This window comes from Ixodes scapularis, unplaced genomic scaffold (genome assembly GCF_016920785.2).
Source record: "Ixodes scapularis isolate PalLabHiFi unplaced genomic scaffold, ASM1692078v2 PGA_scaffold9__187_contigs__length_104089568, whole genome shotgun sequence".
Classification (NCBI taxonomy): Eukaryota; Metazoa; Arthropoda; class Arachnida; order Ixodida; family Ixodidae; genus Ixodes; species Ixodes scapularis.
The window spans coordinates 5,097,161-5,109,734 of NW_024609884.1; the positions used below are offsets into that span (position 1 = coordinate 5,097,161).

At 47.0% G+C, this 12,574-nt stretch overlaps 2 protein-coding genes across 2 annotated transcripts; both read left to right on the forward strand.

Moving 5' to 3' along the window:
- The first annotated feature begins 448 nt into the window (after positions 1-448).
- On the forward strand, positions 449-3,286 carry LOC8052886 (glycine-rich protein DOT1-like). The gene is made up of 3 exons (XM_040499371.2): positions 449-460; positions 1,935-2,121; positions 2,167-3,286. The coding sequence occupies exons 1-3, from the start codon at positions 449-451 to the stop codon at positions 3,105-3,107; spliced, it is 1,140 nt and encodes a 379-aa protein (XP_040355305.2). The 3' UTR covers positions 3,108-3,286.
- A 5,959-nt stretch (positions 3,287-9,245) lies between these two features.
- Positions 9,246-12,043, forward strand: LOC121833716 (glycine-rich protein DOT1-like). Its single transcript, XM_042287226.1, has 3 exons — positions 9,246-9,254; positions 10,766-11,231; positions 11,325-12,043. The coding sequence occupies exons 1-3, from the start codon at positions 9,246-9,248 to the stop codon at positions 12,041-12,043; spliced, it is 1,194 nt and encodes a 397-aa protein (XP_042143160.1).
- Positions 12,044-12,574: the final 531 nt, after the last annotated feature.

The window sequence follows — 12,574 nt, forward strand, 5'->3', positions numbered from 1 at the left end:
AGAAACTTCCGTGGCAAAGGTTCTGGCTCTAGTGAAGGTACTGACATTCGGTGTTCTGTAATTAGCGGTTTAGCCTCTTGGTAGACTTTCCCTGTACGGCCACAGCTATACACTAGTGAAACTAAAGCGTCTTTCTTAATCATTCAACGATTTGTATTCTTCGGTGAGCTAAAGAGAGCAAACAGAAGCCTCTCTCCCTCGCTCTTGTTACGCAACCGCCAGTCTGCTTTCGACGCTGTCGCACCGAAGCGCCGGGAGTGTGAGTTCCAGCTTGGGCTCAAGGGAGAGGGTAGAACGGGGCATTTCCCGGAGCAGAAGATCTGGGCAACCTTGAATGTGGTGCCGTCCTGCCGATGGAAGAGCTATAAAGGCTCACTCTGCTGCTGGGTTCGGACCACGTGGTACGCACGCTCCTGCAAGACCGGTCCTCCGCTGCAGGACTCGAGCCATGAACGCCTTTGTGAGTAGATTGCCTCTCCTTAGCCTAATTTCCACGAAGCTCCGTAGCGGAATTACAAACGTAATATCGATTTCAACTCAAAGATTGTTTGGTCGAACATGGAGAGTAGCTATGCGAAAGATAAGCTGCCCACTTCGGAAATCCGGCAGTTACATATGCTTCCTTGTGTAACGCTGCTTTTGTTTCATGCAAACGTTTTTGGGTGGCGTGTTTTTTTTTTTTTTTTTTTTTTTTATTAGGTTTTTTTAGCTACAAGGTATCTTCGGGGTGTTAAGAGGACAGGTCAAAAACGGGGCGTAAACTTTACTATATAATTCGTGTGTACGGCGGATATATTCCTTCATTCTTTCTTGTTCCCGGCGTGTTACTGTTAAGAAACGATTCACATTGACATTAAGCGTTGGAGCCAGGTAATGATTGCATGGTTCATTCTGAAGTATTTTTTCGCGTGTACAGAGCGCGACACTGTTAGCGCGAACAAGCGATCGCCGGTTTTTCCAGTTTTTCTCTTTGAAACCAAGGGATGTCATCCGAGTTATTATTGCTACAGAAAGAGCTCGTTTAGTTCTATAATGTAAGCGATAAAATGTCGTGCTCGCTAATACTATATAAAAGCAAAATGCGAAAATGCGCCGATGCCGTGTTCGCGCTAACAGTGTCGCGATGTGTACAGCTGAGCACAAATAAAAATACTCTATTTGTCTAAACGAATTTTAGAAAAAATAAAAAAAAAATATCAAGGATTGCTTTTTTTATTTTTTATTTTTATTTAAAGACGTCGCTTTACCTTTATCGGGTGGAAGAAATACTTCGAACCATAACTGCACCCTGTCCTTGGGGTGCTTTTCAGACTAACTTTTGGCTCGCCTTAGCTAGAGTTCCGCCTTTGAGAAGATATATAAGCTAGAAACGCAATTTTTTTGTATTTCACTGTTATATAAAAGAGGTGGAAAATGTAGTTGTGAGTCTCTGAAAATATTCAACGTTTTTCTTGAAGGTCTGCCATTTGTTTTCTCATGTTACTAGGATGCAACTAAAATAAAAGAAGACTATAACAGGAAGAACACTTGCACTTTCTTCTTAAAAATAATTAGAAATAAATGTGTAACTTTTTTTTTAACCCTTTGGGAGTTAGAGAGTTGGCTTCTGCTTCTTATTTAGAGAGCAACATGCGGCTCGGTACGATGTCGACTGGTTTGAATAAGTATTTGCCTTTTTCTGCAGATAACATTGCAGATTCATCAGTAGTCTTGCTCAAAACCGATCTGATCCTGTAAAGTGAACTCAGAGCTCGTGTATCCTCAGCCAAATTTAAAGTGGTAATCTCAGCTAACGTCAAGGTTATCTCAATCAACGTCAAGCAACGGCTGCAACCATGTGCCCATGTTCCACACACAGCTAATTATTCCGTAGTGTGCATGGGTTCTGTTTTCTTGTGACTGCATCTGATCAAACTGTTCACTCGGTCCTCCAGATCATCGTTTTCTCATCTCTTGCGGCGTGCGCATCTGCCGGTGCTATTCATGGTCTCGGCGGCCTTGGAGGCCTTGGGGGCCTGGGTGGCTATGGTGTCAGCTACGGTGGCCTCGGCGGACTTGGTGGACTAGGTTTTGGCGGCTACGGTCTGAGCGGTCTGGGTGGTGGTCTCAGTGGCCTCGGCGGTGGCTTCAGTGGCCTTGGTGGCCTGGGCAGCCTCGGTTTCGGAGGAAGTATCATCAAATCTGGCAGCGCTCTGGGTGCCCTGACGGCCCAGCCAGTGGCCACCGTGGGCCTTCTCAAGCAGCCTGTGGTACACTACGGCGTTGTTGCCAAGCCCGTAGTCAGCTACGTAGCCCAGCCTTTCGCAACTGTAACCCAGCAAGTTAGGCCGTTCGTCAGCGTGCATGGTGGCAACGTCGGCGGAGGCCTTGGTGGTAACTTCGGCGGCGGAAGCCTCGGTGGCCTCGGCGGTGGTATTGGCGGTGGCAACGGCGGTGGCCATGGCGGTGGCCATGGCGGTGGAAACGGTGACAGCAACGGCGGTGGTTCCCACAGTGGCAATCTCGAGGCCTATGGAGGTGGCATCGACGGTGGTTTCCAAGGTGGCAGTGGCGGTGGTTACCGCGGTGGAAACCTTGGGGGTTATGGCGGTGGCCACGGTGGTGGTTTTCGCGGTGGGAATCACGGCGGTTATGGCGGTGGCAACGGTGGTGGCTTCCGTGGTGGCAACCTTGGGGGTTATGGTGGTGGCAACGGCGGTGGATTCCGCGGTGGCAATCTCGGGGGTTATGGTGGTGGCAACGGCGGTGGTTTCCGCGGTGGCAATCTTGGGGGTTATGGCGGTGGCAACGGCGGTGGTTTCCGCGGTGGCAATCTTGGTGGTTATGGCGGTGGCAACGGCGGTGGTTTCCGCGGTGGCAATCTTGGGGGTTATGGCGGTGGCAACGGCGGTGGTTTCCGTGGGGCAGGATATGGGGGTGGCGGCCTTGGTAATGGCGCCGGCCTCGGCGTTGGCGGAATTGGCCACGCAGCTGCCCTCAGTGCCGCTGGCATTGGTAACGGTGCGGCCCTTGGGGCATCTGGTCTTGGTCATGGAGCCGCGCTTGGTGGTGCTGGCCTCGGCGGTCTCGGAGGCCTTGGAGGTATCGGAGGCAAGATCTGGAAATAAGAGATTTGCAGAATTATTTGTTACCGAGTGCGTCGATGTGGACTGGATTTCTTGACGTGCTAGAGGGTATGGATTTGATGTTCAATGTACAAACGGCGTGCCATCTTTTTGTTGACGTATATGTCGTCCCTTATATTCTGTATTATAGTACACCTTAAATAAACTGTCGATTCCTGTAATATTTTGTTTGTTTTCTTACAGTACACAAGAAAATAGAAAACCATGTGCACTTATATCATTAAAATAATCAATTCGGTTTCTTTTGGAGTGTTGTATTTTTATTTTCTGTGTAGTTATGTACCGTAATCTTTAATTGAAACGTCACAAAAAAACATTAGTGTAAAGAGGGGCCTGTCTGCCTCATAAAAAGAAGCATATAGTCAATAGGACTACCTGACCACTCGCTTTTGGTCAACTCATTGGTGGCCGTCATCTGTCATCAAGTATTCAAAAATAAGAGTGTTCCGTAAGTTCTAGTTTTAGTGGGTTTTTTTTCGTTTTTTCAATGAGGAAAGACGTTAGAAAGGTTCTTGTTGCAAAAGGCAAGACTAGTGGCATGACGGGGCACCGAAGTCAGAGAAAATAATAAAGCAAAAGGTGGAGGGGTAGCCCTCAGCGGCACATACGCAAGAAAATAGCCACAAAAAAGAATCCACAAAACACCGTTCCTAAACTTGGCATTATGCACACACCAAAACATGATATACAAAACAATCCGAAAGCACCTTTCTAATACACAAATTCCACATATTTAAACGCACAAAATCATAAAGAGTATATGTAAAAAATAGAACATCAAGAAAGCGCGCAATAAACGGCGCACCATTTACAATTTACAATAAAAGAACTAAACAAAAGAATAACTGTAGAATCACATAAAAACATCAATCATTAAACACTTGTCAAAGCACAACAAAAACTAAGCGTATAAAAAATTACAGGCTTGTAAATAGCAAGCAATAGCTCTAAGAAGTGAGAGACAAAATATATTTCCGAAATTCTCGTTTTAGCAGCGCAGGAAGCAATCAAACTAAAAAAAACACAAAAAAAACAATCTGCTATTCATTTTCCAACAAAAAAGAACGTAGCTTTTTATTTATTTTTTAAAGAAACTCTTTTTACTAGCAAGAGACACTCTATTACTTATAACGCTGAGGAACTGTAGCACTTGAAAAGCGATCATTTGCTTGCCGTCACGTGTTCTTATTGGCAGTCTTGGGTAAGTTACTTTTAAAAGTAATTCGTTACAGTTACAGTTACTTTCAGAATAAAGTAGCGAAGTTACCGTTACAGTTACCACAACAAAGGAGTAACTCGTTACAGTTACAGTTACTTTTAAAAAGTAACGACGTTACTTTTCAGTTACTTTTCTATGACACAAAAAATACTCGAAGAAACTTGAAAACGCCCCTCACAACGTTTTATTGCATAAAATTAAAAAGTACGCTTTTTATTTCATATTGTAACTTAGCAGCACTTGTTTCTCGAAGTTTGTGTTTGAAAGTTTCCACACCAGAGTAGTGGCGCAAATCAAAATACGTAACATGCGAAGTGCGGAGTAGTGGCGCTAATCAAAGTACGAGACATGCGCAGTGCCCTCCGCGTGTATTGTTGTTTCACGGTTGATTCACCCGATTAAAACGCGCTTGCACAAAATAAAAACAAAAAAAAACAAAAAAAAAACAACATAGATAGTGCTTCAAGACACTAAGATGTAAGTGTTCAGTCACTAAGTATTAGCGCGCGCGCAACAATAACTAGATATTTTTTCATAAAATCTACCGGTGGGTATATTCGGGTCGTGACTCGCGAGAAAGAACGTATTCACAATTTTCTGCAAGGCCGACTTGACACCCGAAATGTCAAAATACACGATTTGGAAAGTGCAAGGAATGACTAAATTGCACTCGTTCAGTGATATACTATTCATAAAACACTGGAAAGTAACGACAAAAGTAACGTCGTTACTTTTATCGTTACCTCAGAAAAAAGTAATAGAACTACAGTTACAAGTTACATTTTTAAAAAGTAACTCGTTACAGTTACAAGTTACCAAAAAAGTAACGAAGTTACAGTAACGCGTTACTAGTAACGCGTCACTACCCAAGACTGCTTATTGGTGGTCGCTTTAGGCCCTAGTTTCACTTGCACTTGAATTTGAAGGTTTGAAGTCAAGGTTATTTATCATCTTAGTGTGCATAAGTTGGCCACCCCCGTCATTCCGTGCCGGAATGACAGGCAGCAAAGACGTGTGTGTAATGTACTCCGCCCAGTTCTTCAGGTGGCAACAATACATCGTTCGTAGTGGCGCCTGTGAACGCCGTTTTCATCGCAAGTGCCTTCATATCCATGCTGAAGAATATGACGTCAACAAGAATTCCAGAAAAAGGCGCTTCAAATGCAGGGATGCAGCGATCAAATGCAGGCACTTCGGCTGAGTAGCAGATCTCTGTAAACACGAACACATAAAATTGAACGAAAGTTTTAATGCGTTAGGATTAGAACGCTTGTTGTGACGTTAACCTTGCGGTGTCTTTCGTCAGTCAGTGCCAGGGAGAAAGGGAGAAGAAGGGGAAGATGGTGACGTGTGCGGAGCTCCCATTGGTCCGAAGCGCTGACGTCAGCACGCATTAACCTCTTCCTCTCTCCCCGGCACTGCCAAACCGACAGACACTGCCGGGTTTTCGTCAAAACGAGCCCTTTCGTTTTCGTCGAAGTCACGCGCACAACTGGCGCGGAGCCCGACAGTAGGACGCGCCGAGGTGCGGTGGAATGTGGGCGTGCTCAGTTGCCGCTCTGCCGTCGCCGGTTGTTCTTCGCTCTGGGTTTCCGTAATAGCGGTACGTGGGCTGTGATGTCTGTGCGAGTTGTTAAAACGATGGCTGCGGTTTCCTCCACGAGTGATATGGGTGCGGTTCTTTCCACGAGTGATATGGATGACCGTATCCAAGGGCGTCGGGATACTCTGACAGGCGGAGTACAGAAAAGGCGGCGAAAAAAATTACAGTAAGATACATGCCAACGCATTCCCTTTAGGGAATGCGTTGGCATGAGCCTTGGGAAACACCACGCACGTCCTCTTTTGGGAATCGCTAACACTGACCCCGTAACGAGGGCAAACAGAGGCAGCAGAGAATAAAGGAAGCCAAAACAGAAAAGTGAAGGGGTCAGCGTTATCGATTCCCAGAGGGGGACGTGTGTTGCGTTTCCCCTCTCCCCCAACTAATGAGGACCGTCCGGCCTCTGGCTGTCACAACCATATGAGTATTTACTCTTTCGCAAGCCTTCTCTTTCTCTCTCTCTTCAGCAAGGGTCGTGGAAACGCATTCCCTAAGAATCTACCAATGGATCTTTCTGTAATTTGTAATATTATTGTAAAGGCAGGCTTGTTTAATTGATTCTAAATTTTTGAGGCACAATTTTTTTTTTTTGGGGGGGGGTCTAGAGTTGTGAAGTAGCAACGACCACACGGTTGATTCATGGGCCATTCTGCTCTGGTGTGATTCATTCCATGGTGCTGTTATATTATTATATGCCCATATTAAAAATAACCAGTACGACTGAACCCGAATACGCTTTTTGGATCTATCTAGAGACATCATTAAGTCAGGGTAGAAATAAATAAAGTTAGCACGATATAAAAAAACATCAGATGCCATGAATTGCAATTTAAGTATACATGTCACCGCTTAGGAACCGACACAACTTAGTGTGAAGAATTCCACGTGGTAGTAACTATTCTTCTGAAAAAGGTTGATTGTTTGGCTATTGTACTTCAATTTCACCGGGAAAAAAGCGGGGAAATACGAGAATGTCGAAAGCTTTCGGCTACAATAAACAGTTCCTAAATGGCACCTGGTCTACTCTGGTGTACGCGACACCGTTAAAGCAAGCCTTACGACAACCTTAGGAGCTGCACGACCAGTCATCGTTACGCACATGCCCTGAAATTGAAAGCACACTTCGAACAAGAGGTAGAGCGAGTCTGACAAAATCCAATCAGTAATCTCGTCACGATTTTTGTCTCGAGCCCTTATCGTAACTCTCAAGCGTTCGCCGGAAGCAAACCAACAAGTGTCCCGGTTCGCCACGTTGAGTTCGGTGATGACACCCTTTTCGTTTAGTGTCACCGATAAGCGTCGTTCTTGTACGCCGACGCTCTTCGCTGTTCTCCTGCCCAGCACTTGTCTGCTTCCTCTTCCGCACTGTCCGCGGTTGGCTGGTTACCATCTTAGACACTGCTATCGGACCGACTCAAACTGAACGCTTACCTTGTTGTCCTGCTCCCTGCACTGGTTTCTACCAAGATTCGAATGTTTTTTGTTTTTTTTTCGTTCGTGGTACCGTTCTCGCCGACCGACTAGTTCTAAATGCGTCTCTCACACTCCTCAGAGCCTTATTCTAGCGGCTTAGAGCTTTCAGACTATAGTGACAAATATAACAATGTAATCTGTGCGTGCTAGTTGCACCCTAAAATTAAAAAGAAAAAGGCGGCAGGGCTTTAGTTACTTGAAGAGCCATAGAATCGTTTGTCTGAAGTCTGGTTTGAAACGTTCGTGTTTTATGACATTCTTTCACGAAGCTTGCTTTAACTTTCAGAAAAAAAATTACTGGACACATTTAACAACCATGTTTAAATAGATTATGAAGAGCTACTCTTTAGAATTCAATTATGTTTGATAGCAGCTACCGGAGTTGTTTTGGGGCAAATTATTTTCTACTATCAGTAACGATGCATAACATTTTAGGAAAAGAAATGGTAATCAGATGTTAGGTCAAGTACAGTTATGCCATGGCATGCTTGTTTCTATCAGCAGCGTTATTGTCGTTCATATTTTGCAGCATAAAAGTTGTATTTGGTTCTCTTCTTTCACATACTCCAACTTTTTAGCCGTTCATGGGGCAATCTAAACAAGAACTTCGTATTTGTAGGTTTTTTCTTTTTGATCATCTATTTCGTGGGTTGCCATGCGTGATGACTTCTGTATTTCGTTGCGTTTTTATCTTTTTATTTTTAATACCCACGTACTATATGAAGCAGAAATTATTTTAGAACTCGATATTCCTCGAGATACCCGCAACAAACATGCCTCTTCGGTGCCCAGATTCGACAACTCTTTTCAGTCTTAAAAGGCCGGAACCTTCAAGGCCCCTCGGACCCTATGCGAATGACATTCGGCTACACGATGCTCCCGGGAAACGTCTGCTCTTGCAAAAGTCATCGCCTCTCCGGTCTACGCTGGAAGGCTCGAGATCGAGCAAAGATCGAGGCCCCCAGAGACCCCCCGTCGGATTAGAGAAGAGTCAGCCGCGAGGTGAAAAACCAGCAGCACGTAAAAAGGTGGTCCCTGAGAGAACGCCAAGTCGAAAGCCTCTTTGATAACCGAGGAGGAAGCCGTGTCGTAGAGATGGTCGGATCGCATGAATGCAGTACACCCTTCTCGCTCGCCAGCAGCGAAATTCGTGTCGTCCTCTCTTGAAACTCCATGCGCCGTATAAATACTGAGCACGCTGCGCGGAGCAGCACAAGCGTAGGCCTTCTTCGTTGCAGCTTGCGTCCCGACATGCGCACCCGTGTGAGTACCCGTCCATGGTTCGCTTTGGCACGGACCTATTCGGCGGAGCGACGAATAGTGCCACTTGATTCGCCTCCTCGCGCCGACGGAGAGTTGGGATACCTACAGCTCGCGACAGTGTCTTACATTCGAGGATTTTGGGAGTTGATTGATTGACAATGAGAGGGCGCCTAATCCTGAAATATGTATAATGATGAGCTTGGTCTCTATGTCATTTAACTTGCCCTGATATGGAGTGTGTGGTGCTTTATTCATAGAGCTTTAGGAAAAATCATTTGTGGAAGGAACTAAATATTTATTTAAGTGAAAAAACAAAAAAAAAAAACATTTAGTTTCGATTTCAAAGCCCAAGAAGGATTTCGATGTTAACAATAATAGACACTTGAACGATTCAGAAATCAGTTTTCATGTAATTTGAGGACTCCTTGGAAGTACACAAGCGGAAATTTGTCTTTTCTGTGTAATGTCTTGTTATGGTTGTTATGCCTCATTAGTGTAAAACGTTGTCTTAATGTATGCAACTTATTTCTCAGTTTCAAATTTTTGTCCCTGCCTATACAGAATGTCCCGGGTATGTCGCAAGGCTTGCCGCTAGCCTGAAGCGCGTGAAAAAATGTCACCTACTATTTCTAATCACCTTTTTTTCTTATTACCTTTATTAACAGCACGCGATCGCGTGCTGTTAATATCGGGTACTACAAAATAGTAACCCCACCGCGCTGAAAAAACAAAAAAACAAAAAGAAATATTGGGGTTCACAATACTCCGGTCACCCTTAAAGGGACCATGAAATGATTTTTCAGCTTTTTCCAAATGAAGACCACAATTCATTTTCAATATTCATAGAGCCCGGAGCAGGAATCCGTTTCGTTTTATTGCCTCCAGTTTTGCATAAAAAAAGATAAAAACTCAGGTCTGCTTTTCTCTCCGACTTGACTAGACTCGGCCGCCAACATATGAAATCACGTGGCCGTGACGTAAAGTATGCCTTTCTACCGGAAATGGAAGTTCTCCCAGCCGATCGAGGGAGCCGCGTTGGACACGAGCACTTTGTCACACGGACGTATGCGCTCGTCAACAATCAATCCGTCGACGAATATTTGAATTCACGTTCGTGGCCAATGAGTGCCCTGACGGCACTTATAATCGCTCCCGAATGACAAGTTTCATGCTGTGCTTAAGAATGACGTAGGAAGCTTGGAGTCATTGTACCGGTGCCCAAGCACTTCACGACCGAGTGGTTTCTCATTTTGCTTTTGAGTTGAGGAGGAAAGCTAAAGAGGAAGAAGTTGAAAAATCATGTCATGGTCACGTTAAAGGCCGACGTACACTTCGCGCTTTCCACTTTCGCCTGCAACCTCCTTTCCCATATCCTCTCCATTTTGTACTTCGCCCCAACTTGCCTCCCCTCGCAGTTTAGAAGAGGGGATTGCTAAGAGGATTTTCTTCCCTGCAGAAAACCTAGGTTGTACGTCGGCCTTTAAGCTAAGACTATACTCTGTTTCACCTTGTGTTGTACCGCAGGAAAGGCTACAAGCGCAAGCTCCTTGCTCTAGGGCACATCTCGGCGGCACAAGTTCTCGTGCACCAAGGGCAGCTGTCAACGCTATGAGCTCGCGCTTCTAGCCTTCGCTGCGGTACAGCATAAGGTGAAACGGAGTATAGACGCTTTAAACACGCGCCAGATGGAGCCGCCATAGCCGACCTTCTCTTGTTCTACCAAGATACCGAGCCACTGAACCGGGCGTTTACGACCCTCCACAGAGGGCTATGCTGGGGACAAGGACGCGCTAGCACCTAAAGTGGCAATAACCTGTCCTGCTGTAGTAATGTTGAAGTGAAGCGAACGAAATAAGAGAAAACAAAAACTGAAGTTCGGTTATGGCGGCACCCATGCACAGCTGCCTGAAAGCGTCTATAGAATCTGAGACTAGATTCAGCGCGAGCTCGCTGGCTTCAGCAGTGCTTTGGTTGCGCGTGCCTGGGCGTTCACACTTGTGTGAACACGGAGGCACGCGTTCACACAGTGTGAACACGTGCCAACAGTCATATAAGCTGTGCTCACGATTAGTGGTCTTCCAGGTGTATGTCCTTTTGGCCCTCGTGGCCTCAGCTTCTGCCGGTGGACTCGGTGGCGGCGGCGGATATGGCGGCGGCGGTCTAGGAGGCGGTGGACTCAACGGTGGACTTGGCAACGGAGGGGGAGGAGGATATGGCGGTAGAGGCCTGGGCAACGGAGGTGGAGGAGGATACGGCGGGGGAGGTCTTGGCAACGGAGGTGGAAGCTACGGTGGCAGAGGACCCGGCAATGGTGGCGGAGGCTACGGTGGCGGAGGACTCAACGGCGGAGGACTTGGCAACGGAGGAGGAGGTGGATACGGAGGTGGCGGCCTTGGGGGTGGAGGCCTTGGAGGTGGCGGGTTTGGAGGCGGAGGACTTGGAGGAGTCGGCCTTGGAGGAGTCGGCCTTGGAGGGGCCGGCCTTGGAGGGGCCGGCCTTGGAGGGGCCGGCCTTGGAGGTGTCGGCCTTGGAGGTGTCGGCCTTGGTGGTGGCCTTGGAGGCGGTGGTCTTGGAGGTCTCGGTCTGGGAGGTGGTGGTTTGGGAGGTCTTGGACTTGGAGGCGGTGGTCTCGGAGGTGGAGGTCTTGGAGGTCTCGCAGCCGTGGCGCTTGCAAGACCAGTAGCTGTTGCTCCTGTGGCAGTTGCTGCCCCTGTCGCCGTAACACCAGTAGCATCAGTGGCAGCACCAGTCGCGACCCCAGTAGCTTCCGTCACCTACGTCAAGCAGCCAATTGTGAAGATCAACTATGTTACCAGGCCCGTGGTTAGCTATATTAGACAACCTGTTGCGACCGTATCACACCATATCAGGCCTGTGGTCAGCTACAGTAATGGTGGTCTTATCGGTTTGGGTGGAGGGCTAGGGGGTCTTGGTCTTGGTGGCTTTGGTGGTGGCGGCCTTGGTGGTGGCGGCCTTGGTGGTGGCGGCCTTGGTGGTGGTGGCCTTGGTGGTGGCGGCCTTGGTGGTGGCGGCCTTGGTGGTGGCGGCCTCAGTGGTGGTGGCCTCGGTGGTTTGGGAGGCGGAGGTCTTGGTGGAGGTGGCCTTGGAGGAAACGGCAGAGGCCTCAGGGGTGGAGGTCTTGGTGGTAATGGCGGTGGTTATGGTAGCGGTGGTAACGGTGGTGGTTATGGAGGCGGAGGCAATGGGGGCGGGGGCTATGGTAATGGAAACGGCGGTGGTTATGGTGGCGGGGGCAATGGCGGAGGGGGCTATGGTAATGGAAACGGCGGTGGGTATGGTGGTGGACGTGGCTTTGGGGGACCTTCCTACGGAGTTGTCTACAAGAAACACCATTATTAAAAGTGAGCATCTCAATCATCGGCCACTGCAATCGTATGGACAATGTTCATGACGTTTTCTTTGCTTGTGAAATGGCCTTGGTGTCACAGACAAACATTTCGACTCAGCCCTGCCTGGCGTAACTTGTGCAACGATCGTACGTCTGTGACCATTTTCATTTACACCTTTCGTCATTGGCATATTCATTCGAGCGAATAAAAATGAAGACATCTCTAATGACAATTTTTCTCATCAGAACTCCAACGAGATGTACCACTTTTGCTAAGACTTGCGTTGATTGTGTTTAATACCCTTTTCAATTAAATTATTTTTATTGACGGAGGGAGCATTTGTTGTTGTTTTTTATATATACGCACCGCTGGTTGCAGCCTACTTAACTCGAATGTTACCAGGCCGCAGGTATACATACAGTTAATAATGTTTGAGGCATCGCTTTGGTTATACCTGCAAGATCCCAGAAAAAGGTATCAGAAAAACGCCGGGGATTCTCTCCAGTCTTTGGTTTCATATAGCAATTCTTAAAATGAACGT

What these genes read in the sequence shown, in the direction of transcription:
- LOC121833716 (XM_042287226.1), top strand. An exon ending in TGGAGGTGTCGGCCTTGGTG is followed by an intron (nt 11,232 to 11,324) that starts GTGGCCTTGGAG and finishes TCGGAGGTGGAG; the next exon opens with GTCTTGGAGGTCTCGCAGCC.
- LOC8052886 (XM_040499371.2), top strand. An exon ending in TGGTCTCAGTGGCCTCGGCG is followed by an intron (nt 2,122 to 2,166) that starts GTGGCTTCAGTG and finishes TCGGTTTCGGAG; the next exon opens with GAAGTATCATCAAATCTGGC.